This window comes from Triturus cristatus, chromosome 3_1, assembly GCF_964204655.1.
Source record: "Triturus cristatus chromosome 3_1, aTriCri1.1, whole genome shotgun sequence".
Taxonomy (NCBI): domain Eukaryota; kingdom Metazoa; phylum Chordata; class Amphibia; order Caudata; family Salamandridae; genus Triturus; species Triturus cristatus.
In genome coordinates this window covers 1,081,363,299-1,081,390,412 of record NC_140583.1, presented here as the reverse complement: position 1 = coordinate 1,081,390,412, position 27,114 = coordinate 1,081,363,299, and the positions used below count along the sequence as shown (strand labels likewise).

At 45.0% G+C, this 27,114-nt stretch overlaps 1 protein-coding gene across 1 annotated transcript in view; it reads left to right on the top strand.

The window, feature by feature from the left end:
- The window catches only part of LOC146861561 (indolethylamine N-methyltransferase-like), a 125,168-nt gene extending 103,312 nt beyond the window's left edge, over positions 1–21,856 (top strand). Inside the window, exon 3 of the mRNA XM_085645948.1 lies at positions 18,426–21,856. Coding sequence (XP_085502074.1) covers positions 18,426–18,861 — 436 coding nt within the window. The 3' untranslated portion in view covers positions 18,862–21,856. The remainder of the gene's footprint in view (positions 1–18,425) is intronic.
- The last annotated feature ends 5,258 nt before the right edge of the window (positions 21,857–27,114 follow it).

Sequence of the window (27,114 nt, the reverse complement as noted above, 5' to 3'; positions counted from 1 at the left end):
GCATCCTAATTGCAGGTCTGGAACCGAGGACAAGAGGTCATTCAGTTCCAGCTCCTAACCGATGTCAGGCGGGCTCCGGTCAGTCCAACATCTGAATCGGCCCCAAATTTGTAAATCACTTTGGATTAATCCTAAAATCTAATTTCCAGTGACCATTTTTCCCACAGCTGTGACAAAGTACATTTCTCATCCATGCATTTTTTTCATATTTGATTAGGTTTGTTGTTCACAAAACCTCTACATCTGCCATGAGTACCACCATTCCCATCTTGCACAAATTGTGAACCATTACCTTGTGCATTAACACCTTTCACACCAGCATTAAAATCATAGCCAGGTGTGTGAAACCCACCTTGGCCTCCATTTTTTAAAGAACTTTGTGCCACAATCGATTTCTCCTTTGTCACCTTTTTTTTTAGCATCGCAGCAATTACTACAATACTTCGCATAGGCCAAAATCTAATCCAAAAATTGGGCCTGCTTATACATCACATTTTGCTGAATATATGTAACTTAATTATGTGGTGCAGTCTCAACACAAAAGCCTAAATTAACGCAGATACACCTTATTTTGTACAGTCTTCAAATCACTATACTATCTGTAAATCATCATCAATCTCCCATAATATGCATTTACTGATTCACCTGGATCTTGCCTCTCTCTCATGATCTTTGGCCTATTTAGTTGTTTCTGTGGAACCTTTCTTTTGGAATCCTTGAAAACCTGATAACTTTCTCCAGAACAATTGGTGAATGCTTATACTGAGGGACTTCCCACTGTACTATGGCCTTACATTCAGACCACAAATCTTGAAGCACAACAATTGAAAATAAAGCATCCAAATCTATCCAAAGCACTTGTGAAATGGTTACACTCCTTTCCACCTCTGTAATGTAATGTATCCAGCATTTATAAAGCGCTCTATCACCCCACGGGTATCCTGGCACTGAAAAGACAGAGGTTCCACTACACACGCAGAGTTTACCTACCGCAGGTGATGCAACACTACACCCTGGGGAAAAGATGGGTTTTAATTTTTTTTCTAAACTGTACGAACGCCTCTAATTCTCTGATGTTAAATGGGAGGTTATTCCACAGCTGTGCCGCTGCACAGCTAAATGCTCTGCCTCCAAAGCTGGAAGTTGGTGCTCTGGTGGTGCGGGCCAGGTGAGCAGAAGAGTAGCGAAGAGTTCGTGATGGGGAGTGCCCGAAACATTTTTTCTGCAGATGCAGGGGTCCAAATTTATGGAGGGCCTTGAACACAATACATACAGCTTTACACTGGATTCTCTGGGCTAGAGGGAGCCAGTGGAGATCAGTAAGAGCTGCAGATGCAGAGTCATTCCGTCTCCTCTTTAAGGCTAACTTGGCGCTATTGTTTGTATTCTTTGTAGTCTCTTAATGAGAAAATTAGGTGCACCAAGAAGCAGGGCGTTACAATAGTCTAGCCGGCTCAAGATGACGCTTCTGACTAGAGCCCTGGCTGACAGAGACAACATGGGAAGGATTTTCCGCAAGGCTTTGATAAGGGAGAAACAGGTGCCAACTGTTTTATTTACATGTTTTTCCATACTCAGCTTGTTGTCAAAGACTACCCCCAGATTGTGCACATCAGCCGCTGGTGTGGGAGCATCTGTCTGGATAGGCCAGAATTCATCTGGAAGTGGGCGAGGGAATTTTTTCATTGTACAGTGCAGTATTTCTGTTTTCCCACCATTAAATTGCAGGGAATTATCCATAAGCCAACTAGCAGTCTTCTGCATACATTCATGGAAGTCACTGAGTGACATAGACTCCCTGCCTTCCAGAGACAGGATAAGCTGCGTGTCGTCAGCATAATTCACCAGCTTGATGTTATAGGACTTAACGATGGGAATCAGTGGTCTTAAATAAATATTGAAAAGGATCGGGCTAATGGAAGATCCTTGAGGGACCCCATGCTCAACTGTTCTAAAATTGGATAAAAAGGGGGGGAGTCGTACCGCTTGTTGCCTATTTTCCAGATAGGACTTGAGCCAGTTGAAAGCAAGGTCTTCCAGCCTGAGTTCAGCAAGCCGCCTCAATAAAATGTTGTGGTTGATCGTGTCGAATGCGGCAGACATATTGAGTAAAATCAACACGGTTGATTGACCTATGTCTGCCCGCATTCTATGTTCGTCCAAGACCAGAATTACAATTTCTCAGGCTCTCCCCAGAGCTTCAGGAAATTATTTGTAATGTGTGAAGATTACTGCTTGTTAGAAAACCCCGGGCAACCGGGGTCAGCAGTCACCCGGTGTCTCCCATTCACAAGGGGTAGCTTGGCTCGAGCGGTCGGGGGTCAGGCACCGTGCTAAGCGTACGTCACACCCTCACAATAACCATGCGTTCATCCGTTCCAAAAACGACTCTACACCGTAAAAAATTATGAAAATATATCTGTGTTTATCTTGTTTTCTCTTAGTTGCAGGTTAAATAAATAATAACACACTTACAGTACACAAAGCTTCTTCTGTAAAAAAAGGGTAGGTCAAATGAATAAGCTCAGATCATAAATAATCAATGAATAAATAGATGTGCATAAAATACATAGGCAAATAAATACTGTGAGGGAATAAATACTGTGAGACAATAAATACTGTGAGACAATAAATACTGTGAGACAATAAATACTGTGAGACAATAAATAGGATAAATACAAAGAATACAATACTCTCAATAAATATAAGCCATCAGTACACTTTCAAATCAGGTCACATTTGTGAGGTGCTATGGGTTGATTTGGCCCAATCACAGCTTGTGGTTATGTGGATGGCCTGAGGGTGTCTCACCTAGCTTGGATAAGGCTGAGGCTAAAACTGAGGTAGATCAAGGGTAATCTAGGAATCTGGCTCTCCCAAACTACACAACCCCTCACACAGGTCACTGCATCAGTCTCAGTCCACCCCTGGCACTCCCAGGCTGGTCCTAACACCTCTCTAGCCCCTAGGATGGTCTCTTAGGGCTCCACAGGGCCTTAGGCGCCCTCTATTCCACTTACTGCCCTCTTTATGAACTTCCGACTCCGCCGGAGTCGTGTCGACGCCGTGAGGCGGTTCCGGTTCGATGTCGCTAGCCGGCCTCGGCTCGATGTCAGTTCCTGTCGACGCCGTGAGGCGGTTCCGGATCGATGTCGGCGGACGGCCTCGGCTCGATGTCAGTTCCTGTCGACGCCGTGAGGTGGTTCCGGATCGATGTCGGCGGGCGGCCTCGGCTCGATGTCGCTGGGCAGCCTCGATTCGATGTCGGTCTCCGGCGTCACAGGGACACGATCTCCCTACTTCCGGGTGTCTCCGGAGTGCGACCTCCACTCCCGACCTCCGGTGCTCTTCCCTTCAGGTTCTGGCGGACTTCACTCCCCCGTCGACGCCGCACACTCGACCTCAGGTGACTTCCTCCTCGACCTCTGGTGTCTCCACGACCTCCGTCGGCGCCCTCTCTCGACCTCCGGCGGCTCCGGGTACGACGTCTGCTTTCCAGTCAGCGCCGCTTCTTCACCTCCGGCCCCAGGTCTCTAGGCTTCTCGGCGTCGGACTCCAGGAAGATACCAATAGACAGGTCAGGAACTTGCTGTTCTTTACTTTCAAGGCCTGTTCCGGCTGTTCAGGTCCTTGAGTTGGTTCTTCTTGACTTTATCCCACACAGGGCTCCAGGCTGGGCTCAGTCAGTAGGGACTAGTGTCAAGGGTGGGTTTCTGGACCCCACTCCAGGCACAAGTTTCCACCCCTGCTGCCTCACTCCTTCCTCCTTCAGTGTTGTGCTGCTCTCCCTTCACCAGTCAGGTGCCAACTGCCAACTCCAACTGCCAACTCTGAGCTGGCTTCCCAACATTCTAAACCTGCCTCACACTGTCACAGGGTTCTAGAATGTTCTGGAAGGTACTAAGTAGGTTCCAGTGATGTCACAGGTGACAATGGGTGGCCACCATTTTGTGTTTCAGGCCCTCAGACAGAAGTTCCAGGGGTAGGGAAAATGGCTCCCTGACCCTGCATCAACACTAAAAAGTCTGGTGGTTCCCAAAAAGGAAAAATACTAACAGGGTTTGAGGCAAAAGTGGGACAAAATAAATAATGATGAGGAGGGACCACCCAAAGGGCTGACAGGTCTAACACGCGTCCCCCCCAGCTGAAAGTGGGGAGAGCTACCCAACCCCTTGGGAGTTCTCATCACTAAGGCGGAAATACCTTGAGAGACCGTCTGCATTGGCGTGGTCCACTCCAGGCCGATGTTCCACCTGAAAGTCCATTCCCTGTAGGGAGATAGACCACCTTAGCAACTTGGGATTCTCCCCCTTCATCTGCATCAGCCAACGAAGGGGTCTGTGGTCGGTCTGAACTAGGAAGTGCGAGCCAAACAGGTATGGCCGCAGCTTTTTCAGAGCCCATACCACTGCAAAGGCTTCACGCTCTATTGCACTCCACTTCTGTTCCCTGGGAAGTAGTCTCCGGGATAGGAAGACCACAGGTTGATCCAGACCCTCTTCATTGAGTTGCGATAACACTGCCCCAATGCCATGTTCCGATGCATCCGTCTGGACAATGAACTCCTTGGAAAAGTCTGGGGCCCGTAGGACCGGCGCCTCGCACATGGCTTGCTTCAGTTTTACAAAGGCCTGCTGACAAGCCTCCGTCCAGACTACCCGTCGAGGTTGTTTCTTGGACGTAAGCTCCGTGAGGGGGGCCACAATGGTACCGTATCCCTTCACGAAGCGGCGGTAATACCCGGTGAGGCCCAGAAAAGCTCGGACCTCAGTCTGAGTCTTGGGGGGTTCCCAGGCCATGATGGCCTCGATCTTCGCCTGGAGGGGTTGCACCGCTCCCCTACCCACCAAGTGTCCAAGGTACACTACCGACCCCTGCCCAATCTGGCACTTGCTGGCCTTGATCGTTAAACCAGCTTGTCTCAGGGCCTGGAGAACAGCTTGCAGGTGATGCAAGTGATCCTCCCAGCTGTTACTGAAGACGGCTATGTCATCCAGATAAGCAGCAGAGAAACTCTCCATTCCAGTGAGGATCTGGTTCACCAGACGCTGAAACGTGGCAGGTGCGTTCTTGAGCCCAAAGGGCATCACACAGAACTGGTAGTGGCCTTTGGGCGTGGAGAAGGCTGACCATTCCCAAGCTCCGTCAGTCAGAGAGATCTGCCAGTACCCAGAAGTAAGGTCAAAGGTACTTAGATATTGGGCAGCTCCCAGCCGGTCAATCAATTCATCCGCCCTTGGGATCGGATGAGCATCAGTCTTGGTTACTGAGTTCAGTCCCCGGTAGTCCACACAGAACCTCAGTTCCGGTTGGGCACCCGGTGGTGCGGCTTTTGGTACTAGCCCCACCGGACTGGACCAGGGGCTGCTGGAAGGTTCGATCACTCCTAGCTCCAGCATCTTAGTGACTTCACTGTGAATGCTGGCCTTCACCTTGTCTGACATCCGGTAGATCTTGGACTTCACAGGTGGGCTGTCTCCTGTGTCCACATCATGGACGCACAGGTGAGTCCTACCCGGAACAAGGGAGAACAACAAAGAGTACTGTCCCAGGATCTGGCGGCAGTCCTCTTGCTGTTCAGGAGTTAGAGATGGGGAGAGAATCACTCCCTCCACCGACCCATCCTTCTCTTGAGACGCAAACAAATCGGGGAGAGGCTCGCTTTCCACGTCCTCTGCTCCGTCAGTCACCATCATCAAAATGACTTCGGGCCTCTCATGGTGGGGTTTGAGGCGGTTGGCATGCAGCACCCGTAGGGGCTGACGAGGGGTCTTAAGATCCACCAAGTAGGTAGCCTTACCCTTCTTCTCCAATACCTCAAAGGGTCCTGACCAGCGATCCTGGAGGGCGCTAAGCTCTCCTGGTTCGATCACCCACACCTTCTGGCCAGGCTCCAATTCCACCGGGTGAGCGTTGTGGTCATACCACGCCTTCATTACTGCTTGGCTGGCCTCCAAGTTGTCAGAAGCTTGCTTCCACAACTTAGCCATTTGGCTCCGGAAGGCCAGCATGTAGCTCACCACGTCCTGGGGAAGCTTTCTGGGAGTTCTTTCCCATCCGTCTCTCACCAGGCTGAGAGGTCCACGCACAGGGTGCCCATACAAAAGCTCGAAGGGGCTGAAGCCCACTCCCTTCTGTGGCACTTCCCTGTAGGAAAACAATAGACAGGGTAGGAGGACGTCCCATTTCCTCCGCAGGCTTTCAGGCAGACTTCTAATCATGCCTTTCAAGGTTTTGTTAAACCTCTCCACCAGACCATTGGTCTGGGGGTGGTAAGGAGTTGTGAACCGGTAGGTCACTCCACACTCCTTCCACACGGCCCGCATGTATGCTGACATGAAGTTGGTCCCCCTGTCGGACACAACTTCCTTGGGAAAACCCACTCGGGTAAAGATTCCCATCAGGGCCCTAGCCACAACAGGTGCTGTAATGGTCCTTAGAGGTATAGCCTCTGGGTACCGTGTGGCATGATCCACCAGAACCAGGATAAACCTGTGACCAGCTGTAGTAGGCGGATCTAATGGACCCACAATGTTGATGCCCACCCTTTCAAAGGGGGTGCTAACGACAGGAAGTGGTTCCAGGGGAGCTTTCAGCTTCACCCCTGTTTTCCCACTGGCTTGGCAAGACACACATGTCCGGCAGTAGGTGTCGGACGACACTTTCATTTGAGGCCAATAAAAGTGTGGGACAAGACGGGCGAAGGTCTTGTCTTGCCCCAGGTGTCCTGCCAAGGGGATCTCGTGAGCCAATTCCAATAGGAAGGCTCGGTAACGTTGAGGGACTACTAAGGCTCGTGACGATCCATGTAGGGGTGCCTTGGGTTCACTGTAGAGGAGGCCATCCTCCCAGTAAAGGTTGTAGTTCCCCTCAACGTTCCCTGCTGCCTGGGCTTCGGCCTGTCGCCTCAGTCCCTCAAGGGGAGGGCACTCCCTCTGGCCCTTGCAGAATTCCTCCCTGGTCGGCCCTCCCTCCACGTGCCACTCGGCCGGGATGGGTAGGTCCTCCAGTTTGGTAACATCCCCCACCGCGGACTCCTGGTCCACCACCTCCGGTGGCCTATCCGTCACACGGGGCGCGGATGCCGAGGCAGGCTCCTCCTGTCCTCGGTTCTTCCCTTGGTCGGCAGCCGGCTGTGCCTTTGTTCCAGGCTCCAGTCGAAACAAACTCCCTCTCCGGGTAGTCGCGGACACTGTGCTAACACAGGCCCAGTCAGGTGTACCCAGCATCTCAGCATGAGTCCGGTATTCCACCTCCTTCCAAGCATTGTGCTCCATGTCATTCCCCAGTAGACAATCAACCGGTACGGCAGGGCTTACGGCAACTCGAAGTGAACCTGCAACCCCCTCCCATTCAAAGGGAACCTCGGCCACCGGATAGTGGCCGGTTCTGCCGTCAGCCATCGCGGCTGGGTGGAGTACATCGGGAATTACCTGCTCTGGAGACACCAGTTGGCTACGTACCATAGTCATACTGGCTCCTGTGTCTCTCAGAGCCTCCCCTCTTTGGCCGTTGATGGTGACCCACTGCCCATACTTTATGGTATTTGCGGGCACCTGGATCTTAGGAACCATCTCCCGTTCTCCCAGGGACACTAATGTGACACCCGCCCACTCCCTTCCCTTAGTTAAGGGCATCTCCTCCCCGAGCACTACACTAGCTACTCCGGGGGCCTTTCCTCCAATGGGAGGGGGTGGTCTTTTCGGGCACTTCGCATCTCCCTTATAGTGTCCGACGCCACCGCACTCGAAGCAATGGACAACCCTTGGCTGCTGACTCTGGCCAGGATTAGGGTTTCTGGGTGGGTTAGCCCTAGGGGTGAATCCTGTTCCCTTACCTTGGAAGTTATTTTGGGGGCCTTTAGAGAACTCCTTTTTCTTTTCCCCTCCCTCTTTCTTCTGGGGGGCGCCCTGTCCGGCCTTTTGAGTATCCCCTCCAGTCCCCCTTGTGGACACCCGGGTACTAGCCCAAATGTCCGCCTCCTCAGCAAGCTTCCGGGGATTGGTCAGCTTGCTATCCACCAGGTGTTGACGCAGTTCAGGGAAACATTTTTCGAGCAGGTGTTCCTTCAACATTAAATCAAACAACCCCTCGTAGTCCCTCACCTCACTGCCCTGAATCCAACCCTCTAATGCCTTCTTTGCATAGTCCAGGAAATCCACCCAATTATGTGTGCCCAGTTTGTGGCTACCCCGGAACTTCTGTCTGTACTTCTCGGGTGTTAGTCCAAACTTTCTTACGAGCGCCACTTTCATGGTGGGGTAGTGGGTCTGCTCATCCTGCTCTAGGGCCAATAATGCATCCCTACCAGCTGGAGGCATGTATATGTACAATCCCCCTCCCCAGTACTTCTCTGGCACCCCATGGGCCCTTAAAGAGACCTCATAGGCCGCTAGCCACTTGGCAATATCATCCCCTGCACTATAGCTAGCTACTATGTCTTTTGGCAGATAGGGTTTGGGTTCCCTGGTGATTTCTTTGTCTTTGCTGCCACCATTAGGAACAGTGTGTGCCCCGACTTGTAGGATCTGGAGATCTATTTCCCTCAGCCTCAACTCGTGAGCCATCCTCTGTCCCTCCTTCTCTTTCTCCAGCTCCGCCAACTTCCATGTGAGCTGTCTTTTCTCCCTCCGGTCAGTTAATTTTACTTCTGATAAGCCACCGCTAGAGACAGTGCTGCCCTTCCTGGAAAGTGTTCTGGGCCCCGCTAACAGGTACCCCACCTCAGGTTGGTACAACCCAGCCCCCTCGCTAACAGGCTCTCCATCCCTGTCCTCCTGCTCAGCCTTACTTTCCCGTCGTGCCTCCCCCCAAGCCCTCAAGCTGGTCTGGAGTTCAGCCTTCTTGGCACCTGGGGGACAATACACCCCCTCTCGCTGACAAAACTCTCTGAGTTGGGCCACAGTGTAAGTTTCCACATCTTCCAACACAAACTCCATTTTGCCCACTCAGAATAGAAGACAGGTGTTTACAGAAGCTATGCAGGGGGGTACCTTTTGTAATACCTCCTCCCACCACCAGAGTAAATTTGGAAAAAACAAACTTAGAATTAGGAAGTCCGCTTTGAGAAAACTCCCAGTGTAGGCCTATGGACTACCCACAGTTATTGTCGAGTGGACGCAAGCACAGCTCTATCCCACCGCTGCCACCAATTATGTTAGAAAACCCCGGGCAACCGGGGTCAGCAGTCACCCGGTGTCTCCCATTCACAAGGGGTAGCTTGGCTCGAGCGGTCGGGGGTCAGGCACCGTGCTAAGCGTACGTCACACCCTCACAATAACCATGCGTTCATCCGTTCCAAAAACGACTCTACACCGTAAAAATTTATGAAAATATATCTGTGTTTATCTCGTTTTCTCTTAGTTGCAGGTTAAATAAATAATAACACACTTACAGTACACAAAGCTTCTTCTGTAAAAAAAGGGTAGGTCAAATGAATAAGCTCAGATCATAAATAATCAATGAATAAATAGATGTGCATAAAATACATAGGCAAATAAATACTGTGAGGGAATAAATACTGTGAGACAATAAATACTGTGAGACAATAAATACTGTGAGACAATAAATACTGTGAGACAATAAATACTGTGAGACAATAAATAGGATAAATACAAAGAATACAATACTCTCAATAAATATAAGCCATCAGTACACTTTCAAATCAGGTCACATTTGTGAGGTGCTATGGGTTGATTTGGCCCAATCACAGCTTGTGGTTATGTGGATGGCCTGAGGGTGTCTCACCTAGCTTGGATAAGGCTGAGGCTAAAACTGAGGTAGATCAAGGGTAATCTAGGAATCTGGCTCTCCCAAACTACACAACCCCTCACACAGGTCACTGCATCAGTCTCAGTCCACCCCTGGCACTCCCAGGCTGGTCCTAACACCTCTCTAGCCCCTAGGATGGTCTCTTAGGGCTCCACAGGGCCTTAGGCGCCCTCTATTCCACTTACTGCCCTCTTTATGAACTTCCGACTCCGCCGGAGTCGTGTCGACGCCGTGAGGCGGTTCCGGTTCGATGTCGCTAGCCGGCCTCGGCTCGATGTCAGTTCCTGTCGACGCCGTGAGGCGGTTCCGGATCGATGTCGGCGGACGGCCTCGGCTCGATGTCAGTTCCTGTCGACGCCGTGAGGTGGTTCCGGATCGATGTCGGCGGGCGGCCTCGGCTCGATGTCGCTGGGCAGCCTCGATTCGATGTCGGTCTCCGGCGTCACAGGGACACGATCTCCCTACTTCCGGGTGTCTCCGGAGTGCGACCTCCACTCCCGACCTCCGGTGCTCTTCCCTTCAGGTTCCGGCGACTCCGGAGTGCGATCTCCACTCCCGACCTCCGGCACGATTCACCTCGGTCTCCGGCGACTCCGGAGGGCGGACTTCACTCCCCCGTCGACGCCGCACACTCGACCTCAGGTGACTTCCTCCTCGACCTCTGGTGTCTCCACGACCTCCGTCGGCGCCCTCTCTCGACCTCTGGCGGCTCCGGGTACGACGTCTGCTTTCCAGTCAGCGCCGCTTCTTCACCTCCGGCCCCAGGTCTCTAGGCTTCTCGGCGTCGGACTCCAGGAAGATACCAATAGACAGGTCAGGAACTTGCTGTTCTTTACTTTCAAGGCCTGTTCCGGCTGTTCAGGTCCTTGAGTTGGTTCTTCTTGACTTTATCCCACACAGGGCTCTAGGCTGGGCTCAGTCAGTAGGGACTAGTATCAAGGGTGGGTTTCTGGACCCCACTCCAGGCACAAGTTTCCACCCCTGCTGCCTCACTCCTTCCTCCTTCAGTGTTGTGCTGCTCTCCCTTCACCAGTCAGGTGCCAACTGCCAACTCCAACTGCCAACTCTGAGCTGGCTTCCCAACATTCTAAACCTGCCTCACACTGTCACAGGGTTCTAGAATGTTCTGGAAGGTACTAAGTAGGTTCCAGTGATGTCACAGGTGACAATGGGTGGCCACCATTTTGTGTTTCAGGCCCTCAGACAGAAGTTCCAGGGGTAGGGAAAATGGCTCCCTGACCCTGCATCAACACTAAAAAGTCTGGTGGTTCCCAAAAAGGAAAAATACTAACAGGGTTTGAGGCAAAAGTGGGACAAAATAAATAATGATGAGGAGGGACCACCCAAAGGGCTGACAGGTCTAACACTGCTCGACAGAGGTGCCTGCACATATGATCCTCTCTGTATTTCTCTCAACTTAAACTCTTTTCTCAAAAACCACTTCACATTTGGAATCACACAAAATCACATTTTTCTCTGCTTTGCTATGTTTTGAAACCCCACGCTTATCAGTTGATTCCATCCATTATTTGTAATACTTTGTCATATCCTCCCATTTTTTTAATGGTGGCTATTAGATCTAGAAGAGTTTCTAGCAATGTTTTAGTATTCTAGTTCAAATAATTCATTTACAGATAGCCATATTTTACATGACTCACAAATTCTCTTTATTTTAAACCCACTTTCAATTGTCTGGCCAGTTCCTGAAGTTACTCACATGTGAGATGAGCATATCTTTCTTCTTCTACACCCAAAAATGCCAACTCATCTTCAATATACTTGGAATTTTTTTCTTTATATGTTCCTGCTTCTGCCAATATTTCCAGTTTGAAAAAGTATTAATCTCTATGACTTTCTCCTCCATACGTGAAATCAAAGTAGACACTAGCTCACCTCTCCTGATACTCTGTTCTTCTCCTATCTCTTCCACCTACACATGCCAATGAACCTCGTTATAGGTTTTGTCCTCACTTTAGTCTCAATTATATGTCTATAAACTCATCCTCTACCTCAGTAGCACTCGCATTCTTTTCCATCTCATTCTTGTTCTCCTTTTTGTCATCAATTGTTTTCTTTTTGTACAATTCATCAATAATTACATGGAAAGCACCTATAATTTGGTACGCGTACTATCTTCATGCCATCTTCTGTAAACTCAATCTGAGATTCATTCAATAGTAGACACCCTTATTCCTTTATCCTTTAAATATTTTTTTATGTGCTCTTTCATTCGCCTCATAGTTCCACTCATTCAAGGCTTCAAACTGGTCAGGTCTGTGGCTTCATCTCAAACATGTCCTACCTCAAATTCTCAGTCTTTCTGAATTCTAATGTACCATGCACAAGAAATTGTAATTTTATGTTGTAAGTATTAATTCTACTCCATGCATTAAGCCACAAAATTGTATGTAATCGGTGGTCCAAAAACATGTAATTGGTAGTGGTACCAATTGAGGTGTAGAATCTCCTCTGTTATCAGGAATCGTGGACTTATCAAAAGTCTCAACCTAGCTCACAGTATCTGCAATACTAATACAACAATTCACAATACAATTTCAAAACGAGACTTGAAATGTAATACATCAGTCAAAACAAATAAACCTTTGCCTTCTGGAATATGGGACAGAAAAATCTAACTCACAATGGAAAAGAGAAAATCACCTTTACTGCTTTCATTCACATTAAGATAGACTCTCAACCAGTGGTAATCCATCTTAGAGTCAGCGTATCTATCCTCATGCACATATGAAATAAATAATACTACCCATAATAGTTCATACATAGCTTGAATACTAAGGGTTTCAACAGATTTAAACCAAGATGACTCAAACCTGATGTGATGCTTTGCTCCTTTTCAGCCGACAAACTTCAATTATTATTCCCAGATCTTTGATTTCCATAAATATATAAACTTTATAAATGAGCTCAGAAATCTTTGCACATAATTCACACAAAATCACAATATCTCTTCACCAAGAAAACCATTTTAAAAACATCAGTAATTGCCACAATACATTGCATTACGATTTAGCCTCAGTCTCACCCACCGAACAAACACACTAACACCACTGTCATAATACAACATGTTTCATGCACAACATTGTGAGGTTTGCATGCGCCACTAAAAAAAAATAAACTCACTCCGGCTCTCACATCGCACAACAACACCATCATGATCCGCATAATGCAATTCAAATGCAAGACAATTCAATTCACAAAAGATCCCATTTATGCAACTGACCAGAGCCTCAACAGGTACTGCTGGTCAGGTGCACCAGTAATAATACACAAGAGTCCAACATTCCTTACCTTGTGGCAGTTTTTAATGTGCAGATTTTAAATTGAATGTTGGACTAAAATTTGCACCTACTAATTTTCACCAACATTCTGCTCTTTTTGCCCGCATTCTCTACCAGAATTCTGAAAGGGATTTGTACCAATAAATTCAAAGGGTCACTGTTAGACCTAGCACCATTGGCTTGGGTCTCCCTTCCATTTTTTGCTGTTGCCTCCTGTGTTTTTGCTGTCTTTTGGTCTCAGTTTTGCTGGTCTAGATGCTTTGGGCACTTTGCCACTGCTGTTCAGTGCCAAAGTGCAAGTGTTCCCTTTGTAAATTATTGTAATGGATTACTGATTCCATGATTGGCTTATTTGATTTACTTGTCAGACGCTAGTACAGTGCACTATGTGTTCCCAGGGCCTCGAAATCAAATGCTGCAGGTGGGCTTGCAGCACTGATTGTACCACCCAGAGAAGCAGCTTGTAAAATGTGACTCAGGCCTGCCCTTGCAGAGCCTGTGTGCAGTCTGGGACTGCGATGTCGACTTGGCAAGTGCACACACTTGCCAGTCCCTAAACCTTCCCTTTTCTACATATTAGGCACCCCTAAGATAGGCCCAAGGTACCCCTGTGTGCAGGGTGCATTGTATGTGAAAGGCAAGATATGCCCTGATGTGTGTGGCATGTCCTGATAGTGAAATACTGACAATTTAGTTTTTCACTATTGCAAGGCTATCCGTTCCCATAGGACAGAATGGGGAGTTTGTTTATAACATGTTAAAAACATAACTAACCCTGGAAACAAAGATAGAAAAGTAAAATGTAGTATGCCTGAACTCAGAATAGAATGTTAAAGCACATCTTTTAGTGAGGGTGATATTTACATTCTGTGTTTGACAATACCACTTTTAAAAAGTAGGTATTTTCTTGCCTAACCATCCAGTGTGCCTCTGCTAGGTTTGTATATTGCATGTCTGGCTTTGGGATGACAGGGGCTGGACAGGGGCAGTGGTTCCAGACGTCTGATGAGTCAGGGCTGGGCTGAATAGACCAAGGCTGCATTTAGAGTAGGTTAGGAGATTTCCCTTTCACCTGAATGGGCCTGGTTGCCTACAACAATGCTGTCTCCACCTCCTGCCAAGAAGCTGCAACAGTGAAGACTGAACTGGTTTTGGCTGGGTACAGGCACTCTCTGCCTTCAGAGAACAAAGGATTTTGTGGTATAAATATTGGGGCCCAGACTTTTAGATAACTTCTGGGAATCAAATTAAACCTTTGCCAGGGGGAAGAGCTGGAGAAGCTGAGGAGGAATACTGCCCCTGTGCTGTTTGCTGCCTGGGGTGGGCCTGCAGTGGCTGCTTGGTGCCAAGGAAAGGAGAAAAGGACTTTGCTGTTTGCTTGGTCATCTCGAGGAAGATCTCCATGGGCTTGAAACTGAACTTGCCTCATGTTCTGAAGTCTCAGGGACTTTACCCCTTCTGTCTCTCTGCATCTGGAACTGCTGTTTCAGCTGCCACAGAAGGAAATTGCAACACCCACACCGGCGAGCAATGCCATAACCTGCACTGAAGCCATGGGCGCCACTCGTGAAGAACGTTTCGCATCGCCCGACTTGCACCATAGGCTCGACGCCTGCTGACGCCGTGCCGCATCAACTCTGAAGCTGACAATCGAGGTCGCTGCCTACACCGGAGCTGACGCCGCCGCTCATGACGTCCCGACCCACACCGTAGCCCTGACCTCACCGATGCCGGTGCTTCATCAGTGCGGAGCCGATCCTCGACGTCGGTGACTCCCAAATCCATTGACATCGCACCATCGTAAGGAACAGACCTCTAGCCGCTTTCATGACATCACCTCCCCGACACAGTAAGGAACAGTCGCCTCACCTCCCCTGTGCCGCAGTAAAGAACAGAGGCTTCACCTCCCCTGGGGTCGTAAAGAACCGACACCGCTCAGCGCCAAGGAAGCAACACCTCCCCAACGCTGTACTCCGTCCTTGCTTTAATTGTTTCCAAGGTACTGTTCTTTGTGGGTCTGCTTGACTCCGGACCCGACGCCGCGCACCTCACGGTCAGCACCATTCTTTGGGATTTTCATCTGTCACAATGTCATAATAACTCCAGGTGAAGTTATTTGGTGCTACAAGTCTTTTTGGGTGAATAAGCTATGTTTAAGGATATCTTGATAACTGTATTGTGGATTTTTGTTGTTGGGTCTTTACTTATTTTTCTAAACTGGTGTGGTGTTCATTTGTAGTATTTTCACTGTATTACTGTATGTGTTCACAAATGCTTTACACACTGCCTCTGAGATAAGCCTGTCTGCTCGTGCCAAGCTACCAAGGGGGTGAGCAGGGGTTATTTTAGGAGTGTGTCCCCCTTACCCTGACTAGAAGCAGGGGCCCCTATTTGGACAAAGGTACCTACCTCTGCCAACTAGAGACCCCCATTTCTAACAGTCACTCACCAGTTTCAGGGCTGTGTCACTCCTAAAGGATGGTGGCCCTTTTGCAATAAAGGAAACCTTCACAGGACTATATTCAAAGCAAAACCGAAACAGTTTAATCAAAATTATGAATCATTACAAAGGGCAAGAATCAGTTAGTTAGTCAGTTTTGACTGAGCAATAATAATGCATGAAAGTAAAGCCAGTTGCAAGAGGTCATGGGGAAATAACCCTTAATCAAAATATATTTCACTAATGAACATGCATAAACCTACTCAGTATGTAAGTCAAGTATAAGAGATAAATCAGCAGCCAGTCTAATTTGCAGATCGTCAGTTTAAAAGCAAATGTCAAATTATAAAGTCAGATAACAGTCCGACATGGGAATCGTTTACTTTGAAGCGAGGAAAGTCTTCTAAGCAAAAATCACATAACAAGACGAAAGGTCAGAGACTCTTGCAAGTCTGAGAAGTCTGGCACACATCCAAGAAAAGGCACATTTTTCAGTTACAGAGAAGTCAAAAACAATGCCCTTGCCATAACGTAAAGTGGTATCATAGGTCGGAACTAATAAAGTTACATGCCATAAACCAATCAATTTCACAGAAAGTGTTTTATAAAACTGTCTACATCAGGACTGCCTAAATTATTAATAAATAATGATCCCCTTTACCCTTCAAACAAAGAAAAATGCCATTCAGTTGATGTTTGACGTAGGCCTTTCCTAGAGTGTTGAGGGCTTTGGAGGCGTGCGTGAGGATCTTGAACTGGCATTTCTTCTGGATGTAGAGTCATTGGAGAGCTCTCAGGTGGGGGTCGATGTGGGGTCATTTGGGGAGGTCCAGGATGAGTCTAACTGCAGCGTTCTGTATGGTCTGGAAACTTCTGAGGAGCTGGCTGGAGATGCCATCACTCTATCATTTGCCCTTTGGCTGAGTACTGACAATTCTTTGAGCTCAAGGTTTCCAGTAATATGATTGTGGTGCAAATCATAAACTAATACCATATTAGGAGGATATGAGGTCCAGTTATTAGGTTTTTCATTTTAATTCCTATGTTCCCTTTCCTGCCATTCCCACGTCACTTCCTTGCTAAATCAATGTGAAGCACTGCATCTTCCTGTACGTCGGGCACCTTAACTGCCACAATGGAGAGTGCCCATGAAAAAGAGCAATATTATTGATCATTGTTTTAAATCTTGAAACATCTGAGACAATTCCACTTCAAACACCTTTGGTTCAACTTTTACAAATGTCTCTCCATAGGGGCTGTCGCTTCTCCAAAGTTTAAATCTTTCACTTTGGCCTGAGACATACATCCATTTATTTTTGCTGTTCATTGGTTCTCTGTCTTGTGGACCAACAGATTAATTCTGTGTACTTCAAACCTTGTCCTCATTAGGCATCAATAGCACTCCTCTCTCATCACTCTCTTTCAACCTCTCACATATTTGGGTCAAATTCTTGACACTTCTCTGAACATCTGCCACTTGTGCCAGAGGGTATTAAACTTGATTCTTTAATAGGTCCCTCATGTTACCTATATATTCTCCCTTATATGTCATAATACTAACTACATATTCATGACATTCCCTCTCATAACCTCTCACTAACTTGACCAAATGATTGACTTCCTTGAATTCAGTCAACGCTGGATGGCCCTGCTTTGCCATAGAACAACATAAAGAAACCAAGACTATCTGCTTCTCATCTTTCATTTCTTATTCATTTCTGTAATCAAAAATCTCATTTGTTACTGAACTTCTGCTCCTATTTCTGCCAGCAAAGAACCTGATGGTTTCTTTCAACATCCATTTGCCACTAGACACGGGAGCGGTCACTACCTACTCAACATCTGGCGGATGCCAATTTCACTCAATGAAAGCCCTGACCAATAATATATTTGATTCAGCAGGCTTGATTATTGTAACAGTCTCCTTATCAACTTTTCACACTACTTGTTACTTCTTTCAGTGCCAAGGTGGAGGATTTTTTCAGCCTCCCTTGGATCTCTCCCACATCTTCCTATTAGCAGTAGGGTAGTTACCACTATAAGAAAATGCATATGTTCCTTCACTCAGCTTTCAACACATCACATGGCTAAATACCCTCCACCCACAGTTGTATGTTTTAACTTTTGTCACACTTAATATCCCAATACCTTTATTTTCCAACCTTAATTTCATTCTACCTTACTTCACAAAATCTATCCATAACATTGATATTACATTTACTTTCTACCTTTACTTTGCCCTACCTTCACTTTTGTTCTCTATCCGTAAGCTCTACTCTACAGTGACTATTCTAAAGTGAACTGCTGCTTTAATCCTTGCCTTAACACCAATCGCTAATATTTTCAATTGCAATAACCAATCAGTAACCCCATTCCCAAATTATTGATTGGAATACTAATTCTAACCCTACCCTTAAAATACACTAAGGTTATTGATTCAATTAAAACAAAATAAACTAAAATAATAGTTACATCAAATAATCTTTATATTATATTGATTAATGTCCTGACCCTAAATAAAATAAAATAATTTCATTACTTTGAAAATATGTATCCCTAACGCTAATTGTATGGTCAGCTTTTTTTAAACATTTTTTAATTGTATTCTATGATTATATTTTAATACTAAGATCAGCTCCCAACTGAGTAACACCAATAGATGTTACCCAAGGCTAGAACTTCTATGTTTTCTTTTTCCCTAACACAACATATGTTTAAACTAGGAAGATAGACATTGTCCTACGAAGGACCTGCTTCAGTTTTATGGCCAATCTATGTCTTGTAAAGTCATCAGTGCTAATTCAGACACCATCTGACATATTTAAACAAACCATACTGTGCATACTGTACACGTTGATGCCCTTTAGTATTACCCAAAATAATTGCTTGCTGTGCTGTTCCTTTTGCTTCAACAGGGGGAAATATTTAGACTTGGAGCGAACCCTGCGAGCAACCATCAAGCAGTGCCTGACATTCGATCTAACCAAAAGCAACCCCTTTCACCCCGTTGTCTTGCCAGCTGCAGACTGTGTGATCCTTTACGGGGTTTTGGAAATTTCAGCGACTGACAAGGAGAACTGTGTAAAGTGTTTGAGAAAGGTTGTCGCTCATATAAAAGACGGAGGTCATTTAGTTGTATACGCAGCCCTTGGTATGACCTTTTTCAAAGTTGGCCACCAGACGATCCCTTGCTTTGCCTTCGATGAGCCGTTTTTGAGGAAAGCTCTTGATGGCGTCGGCTATGAAATTCAGAAGTCTTCATTCCTGAATAGACCGGATCCTTCTGATACTCGCTACTCCGACTTCAAAGCGTTGTTTGTCTGTGTTGCAAGGAAAAAAGGCAGCGTTTAGTTGTTTGATTGTGGCAACAGATTTGAAATACTCCGGGGCAGATTTATGACGTCTGGCGCATCTCTGCTAATCAGCAGAGATGCGCCAGAAGAGTTGCGATGCATCTGCCCACCCGTGCGCCACCATTGATGCGCCGCATTTACAATGCGGCGCACCGTGGCACTCGGATGGGCAGATGCGTGACGCATCTCCTGTCGGAAAGGCGGCGCATTGCTGGAGTTGCGTCGCAAGCGCGACACAGCTCCAGCAAGGCTCGGGGGTGCCCTATCATTACAATGCTGCGTCAATCCTTACGCCTGCTTCAAGCAGGCGCAGGGTTTTGACGCAGCATGGGCTCAAAAGTGACTGAGTGAAATCTTGTAGATTTCACTCAGCCACTTTTCGGAGGCGTTCCTGCGACGGACCGCTCTCCCCCTGCACAGGTACACCTACTGCTGGCGCAGGGTTTTACAACGTGACGCATCTCCCAGATGCGTCACGTTATAAATACCCCGCAGCATGGCACAGGATTTGCGCCGCCGCTGCATCACAAAAGTGACGCAACGGCGGCATAAATGAGGCACAAGGGGCTCATAAATCTGCCCCTAAATGTGTCAGGAAAGAGTCTGGATGATTGGCTCACGCAATGCTATTATGTTCTGAAGAAAAGCTTTCTCTATAACAGTCCTTCATCTACCCCTTCCCCCTCAAAGCTTAGTCAGGCGCTTCTGCCCCTAATCAAGTAACAAACAGAAAGTGAGGCAAGGCACTAGAATAATATCCACCTAAAAATGTCCTACTTTCATTTTCATGTCATCTGGTAAAGAAATAAATCCCTCAAATAATTTAAACAATCATTGATGTGTTTCGATTCTAGTTTGGGACTCATCAGCTTGATTCAGACCAGACCCCGACCGACCACTTGCAAAGCTGAGTAAACAACTGTGAAGAGAAAGATCGTGTGAGGAGTAGCATTTCTTGCATTCATTTCTAAGAACCCCCTAAACCAGTGTGGACAAGGTTACACATAAGTGAAAACCAGAGCTGCACAAATCACCTGCGGGCGGCTCTAGCGTTCTCGTATCTCTGGCGGATATTGCTCTGCCACGATACGAGGGGTCTGGTGCTTTCGAACTCACAATGCTGGGTCTGGGCTCAGCAGACCGGTTTTGTAAGATGCATATCTGCACCTAGTACAAGCAATGCCTGGGAGGGGAATGCACAGCCGACAGAGGGACAGGCTGGCCGCTGCCAGACACCTCCAGCTCCATGGGGGGAAAGGACAGACATCTGTATTGTTTATTGCAAGAACCAATCCACCCTAGCAGCTCCTAATAATCATATTAATAAGCACGTAAAGCAGATCACAGTGCATGAAATAAATTGTTTAGCTTTGGTTTACTAGTCCATCATTGTGCAATATTCTTGCCTAGGTTTGGGCTGTACGTATCAGAAAATATTCCTTGAGGGCCTGGCTGACTCCGATTGTCATGTAAGCTGCAGATGTTAATTTATCAAAACGGGAATCATTTATATAGTCATTACTTTGTATGGAAAACGTGATATGCATTTAGCTTGCATGGCACCTTGCAACTCCTTTAATAAATAACAAAAAACTAAAAGAATGTCAAAACTTCAGATTTCACTAAAAAAAAATCTTGATATGTTTATGCTAATTTCCAATGAGTGTAGAACATTGTAATACTCAAAAATTCATTCACAATAATGCCAACCATTAAAGTGAACATCGCATCACTACAAACTACTAATTGGTCAAGAAGCAGTCATTTTCTTAGCAGCAGAGCTTCAAATTTAAGAAATTCTTCATAAAATCATAGCTATCCGTCCTCATTCCCTAAAGTCTCCATACCAGTGGTTCATACCATCCTCAAAATGTCTTTCCTCTTTCCAACAGTCTGGTACCAGCTTCTCCAGCCATGTCCCTTTCTGTGTGTCTTGCTATGGCCCACAGAGTAACTCTTCTTTATCCTATCTAAAAGTTAGAGAAGATAAATGAATAAACATAATCATTCTTTTTGTATCATGATAACGTCCTCTGCAGGAGTGGAGAAGTTCTGCTGCTCTTTGTCACAGGGTGCCAAGATGTCAATAGACCTAATCCATTGTTACTGCAGATAACCCACAAAAATGCAATGATTCCATTGAATATCTAATGATGTTAATGAGGCATAGATAATTATCTTGATTAAGATGTTTTTGATAACATTTGTTGTCCCTGGCTGCTTCTCTTTTTGTAATGGCAAAGATTGCTTACATGATCACTGCACTGCTGTTTTGCACATGCATACACATGTATGTTCATGTACACATTTTCTTAGGCTACCGCACTATCATGCAATGTCATGCCAATGGAAATGGAACCCATCCCCTTCATTAAATCCTTCTAGACTTTAGAGCATAAGCTCATTAGCTACAAAATAAATTTCAATCCATTTCATTTCATTTCCAGGATTAAAACTACCAAATAATCATGTTAATGAATAAAATATCACTCTTTACAAAGGTGTGCTCACTATAGAAGTATAACTTTATAATTCCTTTCTGCAATTTCGCAGGAAGAAATTCTTCGGATATGTACATTTCTGGTAATATTTTCATCAATTGAAGCTTAAAAATGAATGAAGGGAAAACTCTCAGTATTATGTGTCTGGATGTTAGGAGGGAACTACCATGTGTGTGAATAGACAGATACACTATAAAGAATTGTGAATATGACAGAATATGGATCTTCTATGATATCAAAATTGCAAAGACTCCATGTCTTTTCAATTTTTATTTTGCTCCCTCAAACTACTTTCAATAATGTAGAATGAAACTCGCCAAGGTAAAAAAGTTTGTAGACTTTAAAGTTTGTATCTGTAATTGCATTGAATGAGGAGGAAAAAAGAGGACTGTAAATCCTCAGTCATAACATATATATGTGCTTTGCTTTTTGCCTTCAGTTTTGCCACGTTACCAAATAGATTATAAGAAATCATCTTTCCCACCAAATTGTTAAGCAATAAAGAAAATAGTGACTTAACTACCAAATGTTTGTGCATTTTTCTTTTTTATGTAATGTATTGCAGTTATTTAAAATATTACTCAGTATTGCTATATTTATATATTGATTTCTTTTGGTAGTTTTGCATTGTTTTAAACATGTCACCTCACATACATTTTCTAGCAGGATGTGGACAGTGTCCTAAAATGTCTCTGCAAACTAGGCAAGTACCCACCTTTTGCATTTAAATCTCAGTGCCAAGGGCGAGCAGTCCAAGGCTTTCCATGGACCTAGCTTGAGAGCAACAGCTCAGAGGTCAACAGTCAACCAACAGACACAATAATATACAGTTCATCTCTGTGCTTTTCTTAGAAAAAGAAAAGCATTTCAATAGCACAGAAAAACATAATACTACCCACAGAAATTAGCTCAGTTACAGGGTTCTGCAACGCTATGATTAGCATCCAATTAAGATGCGACTGCGTCCACCATGGGGTCCTAATTAGGAAGTGCGAGTTCATGCTCCACTACGGTGGTCTAGAACTGTGGCTGTAGATCCCACCTTTCTGCAGGGTTGTATTACTGCAATGATACTCAGGGCAATAATTGGCTCTAGTTCAAGTACACTACTGAGGGGCCATTTACGGCAAAATGCAAAATATAGTTAAAATACACGTGCAGTATTAAAGTGCAAATTTAAAATGAACTAAAAATACATTTTAAAATGTATACAATTGTACTAAGTACTCATACCGATGTACTAGAAACCAAAAATGGAAAACAGCCTTGCCCAACAAGTATTTTAGCTAGAAATGCTGAAAGGTGCATATACTGTTTAATTTCTGACCTTTACATGACATGATTTTGTAATGAATAAATGTTCACATAAACTCTGCAAAATGTGTCTGCCTACCTAAAAGAACAACTGATAACTCATGAATAGTTTTCTTTTAGTAAAGTAAAGAAGTACACATGTTAAAATGCAGCACTTAAACTGAACTTGACCTCTTTTAACAGGATGCATGACGTAACAACGCGTGCTGTTACATCGCGTGCTGTTACATCGCGGCCGTTACAACGACTGCGATGTTACCACGCTATCCCATTATAACGCAAGTCTTTACATCGACTTGCACTAGATGGCGTGCTAACATTAGAAAAGTGTAATTTACTATTCCAACTCCAGTCCACTTAACAGTAGGGAAGGTGTTGGGATAGTAAACTACACTATTTTTAATGTTAGCACGCCATCTAGCGCAAGTCGATGTAAAGACTTGCGTTGTAATGGCATAGCGGGGTTACATCGAGTTCGTTGTAACGATTGCGATGTAACCGCATCGCGGTGTAATAACCGCGTTGTAAGGTTGTTCCCCCTTTTAACATACTTGTTTTATTTCCAAAGAATGATGTAATCCAGAAAATGTTTTTTAATGTGCAGGATATTTCAGTTTCTACACATTTCAGTGTTAGCAGAAACATCCAGTTTGATTTATTAGAAGGACAGAGATGCAGTCTTTTTGTTGGAATAAGGACGTAAATGGGGAATTGTCTCATAAGAAGTTTAGACTAACAAAATGAAGTTGCAATCTTAGAGATTGAATCTGTTCCCAGGAGAATACCAAAAGACAATTGGACTAGAGGAGGGGAAGATGCAACATTAGACGGCAACGTTAGCATTATTATCATCTGTTTTATAAAAGTGAGTGTTAGAAGAGTATTCTGGTTCATCCTTTATAGGCTGGCTCTTACACTTTAACTCTTTAACCCATTGCCATTGCTGTTTGCAGCTGCTACTCCCAAGGGTACCCCTGCACATTAATTGGGGCTGCATACATTTGTGGCTTTGCCAATGATGCAAGTTCACTGAGAATGAGGGTCCTTTGAGTTTTCCAAGATATGATACATCAGAAGGTGGTCTGAATTGAAGCAACCACCTAGACTCACACAGTATGAAGCATTACATATTTGGCAAAAGACAGCACGAGAAAAGGAAAAGGAGAAATGTCAGATTAAGACTTGGAGAGCAGTAAGTAATTATGCCGATGCTCAATGGGACGAAAAACAACAGAAATTAAGAAAAGCCATATTCATGGGAACTAGACTATACCCAACGATTTTTACTGAGACATCTGAAAAGCCGAAAAAGAACAAAACACTAAAAAAAGAGGATGAAAAAGGTGTGAAGAAGCTTGATTTGCATAGTGACTCAAGGGATGACATATTAGATGCATTATTAGCTGCACACGTCCACCATGGCTACTGCCCCTGTAGAGCACAGTGTATTCCAGACTGAGAGACCATTTCAAACATACCAGATTGCTCCTGCACCAGTTGGTGTTAACACAGACAGTGGTAACAGCATGTGTTACTGCCTCAATTGTAACTGTTCCATTATAAGTGCCACAATTTGTAACAGCACAAAAAGTGCCAAGGCCGATGCCGACTGCCCAAAGAAATGTTGCCTCCATACCAGTAAATCAAGTAACTAGTAGAAGTGACAGGGTTCATATCAACATCTCAGAATTCACAGATTGTTGAATGGAAAACACTGCAAATTATTCACTCATTAAGAGAAGGGAAAAGGATTGTCGTTACATCATCAATAGCACAAGGAGCACATTTAATTGAAGTTAGAATTTTTCTACCATGATTTAAGGAGGAAGCAGGACTTAATAAGACAGAGATTGCAGAACAGCAAGTTACCTCAGAACCTGAAAAGAAGAGTCCACTGAATATTTCAGAATTAAAAGATTAATTGGAAGAATTCCTTTGGGGATGTTTAGAACTTGAACATTCTAACCAGTATCAGGAAAAAAGATGATGTACCTGCACAAATGAATTAAAAGGTGTGCAGCAATTACACAAGATAAAGTAACTGATTTGGTCAGGTTATATGATATCGATCTTTCAAAACGTTTTCAGTTGCAGAGAAGTTACTGGGTTCAATTGGATGATGGAGCGATAGAAACAATGCGTTCTTCAGGAATACAATCCAATATAACTAAGTTCATAAAATGTATACATAAACGGACTGGTTCTGAAAAATTAGAAAATAAATGGTCAAAGTAACATGAAAGAAGAGGAAAAAATCTGAGGTAGATGGGGGAAATAAAAAGCCAGCAACAGGTTTACAGGATGAGTAGGAATCTTCAGCTTATTCACTGAGAGAGATAACGGGTTGAGTTTACGTTAATTTACCATGGAGTATAGGAGATCTTGCAGTATTTACGAACAATTTTCTAAAATTGAGAGACAAGCCCATAAAGTGATACACACAGGTTGACATATTCATAAAAATTTCAAAAGTGTTGTGGATTGATTTTGAATACCTTCTTTGACCTGGTGCGAAATGATTAGTGGGCTGAATGTTATGTTGTTGTACAATGGCCATGTGAAGAGCCACAAAGAGATGTCAGCACTAATGCACGATCTCCTGTAAGTATGAGGAAATATGAAGAGGTGATTACTTCCCTGAAAGACAAGCTTCCTCCATAAGATATTGGTTTGGTGAAGATTAAAGAACTTCACAAGAACCCATATAATCAGTGCATAATTACTATGAGAGTTTGTGCCAGGTGTCTCAACAGCACAGTGGGAGAGAGTATTCTGAACCAAGTGATAATTAATTCTTTGTATCTCACTTTGTTATTGGGTGGAGACAAGAGATTAGTACGCATATACAACGGAGTGTGATTTGCTGGCCACCGTATTCAATGAATGAGATCCGGAGGTGTGCAAAATACTGTAGCTATAAACAAAAGATGAAGCAGAGAAAACTTAAGGACAATTCATGTTAGCCCAGAAGCAGTTTGCTCAGAAAGTTTTCACAATCCGTTGTTTGCAGGAAATCAAGGTGGTATGCAAGGTGTTGTGTTAGAAGTTGGAGTACAAGGTACTCTAGGAGATGGGGTCGAGGTAGTGGAGTTCCATGTGATCCAAATTCTGGTATGGATGTTGCAATGCTGAAGAAAATAACCCTTTGCCACATCTGTAACAAGATAAATCACTAGAAGAGGGTGTGCAGACAAAGGGACTGAATACAAGTTCAGCGGTCCGATGGACCACCAAACCAGTGGTGGAGGTGTGCTTGTGAGGTGTTTGGGGACCACCTCACAAGTGGTCTGACTGCCGTATTATGACTACGGCCGTTGGACCTCTATTGTGCCGCTGCGGCACCGCCAAGCATATTAGAGTTTACTGACTGACAGCGGTCTCATGGCAGTGTTCACACGATGAAATGCTGGCAGTGAGGAAACACCTCAGGCCTTGGTGATGCTTTACAGACCATGCCATGCAGGAACTTGCTTTGACATTCCTTTTCAAAACAAAATATTTTTATTATGCAGATTACATTTTAATATACAGCACCCTTCCCCCCATCAACCCACCCCCCCACCCAACCCACCCCCCCACCCAACCCACCTAAACTTCACATTGCAAGGCCCGACTATGGATGAGTGGTGGTGTGTGAGTGTTTATATAGGTTTATGAGTGCATATGATAGCCCTGTACTGAGTGACCATAAGTATGAGTGACTGTACGGGTGAGTGAGTAGATGTGTGTGTAAACCTAATAATCAGTGAGTGTGTATGTAGTTATTGCTGTTGGAGTGTCTATGGTTTTGAGAATGGCTGTCTGTAATTTAGAGTGGGTGTATCAAAGGTTATATTAGGGTGTGAGAAGATGCATCAAATTATCACATGGATGATGTAATCAGTGATGGCATCAGTGATGTCACTGACCATGTCATGAGTGATGTAATATGTGATGTCACCAGCAGTGCATTGCAGAGGCGCGAGTTATAGTTAGCTGAACTAACTATAACGGGGGAATTTCTCTGGTTTTGTACGAATGAAATGTCCAACTAACTATACCTTTCCCTAAAACCTATGGTTTTTTCAGTGAATTTCTAAGGTTTTTTAAATGCTAATTTCTAACTATAACGTACCTGAAACCTATAGTTTTTTCAGTGAATTTCAAAGGTTTTTTAAATGCAAATTTCTAAATATAACATGCCTGAAAACTATGTTTTTTTCAGTGAATTTCAATGGTTTTTCAAATGCCAGTTTCAAACTAGGTAGGACATGTGAAGAAAGAAGAAAAACGCACAGAAAGAAGCAAGGGAAATGCAGAGAGAAGCGACAGAAGTCCACAAAGACAAAGAAAAGTGCAGGAAGAAGCAATACGTGCAGAAAGAACCAACAGAGGAACAGAAAAAGGCCTTGTTCCAAAATCATCCTGTGCCCACAACTTTTTCAGACGGGTATTGG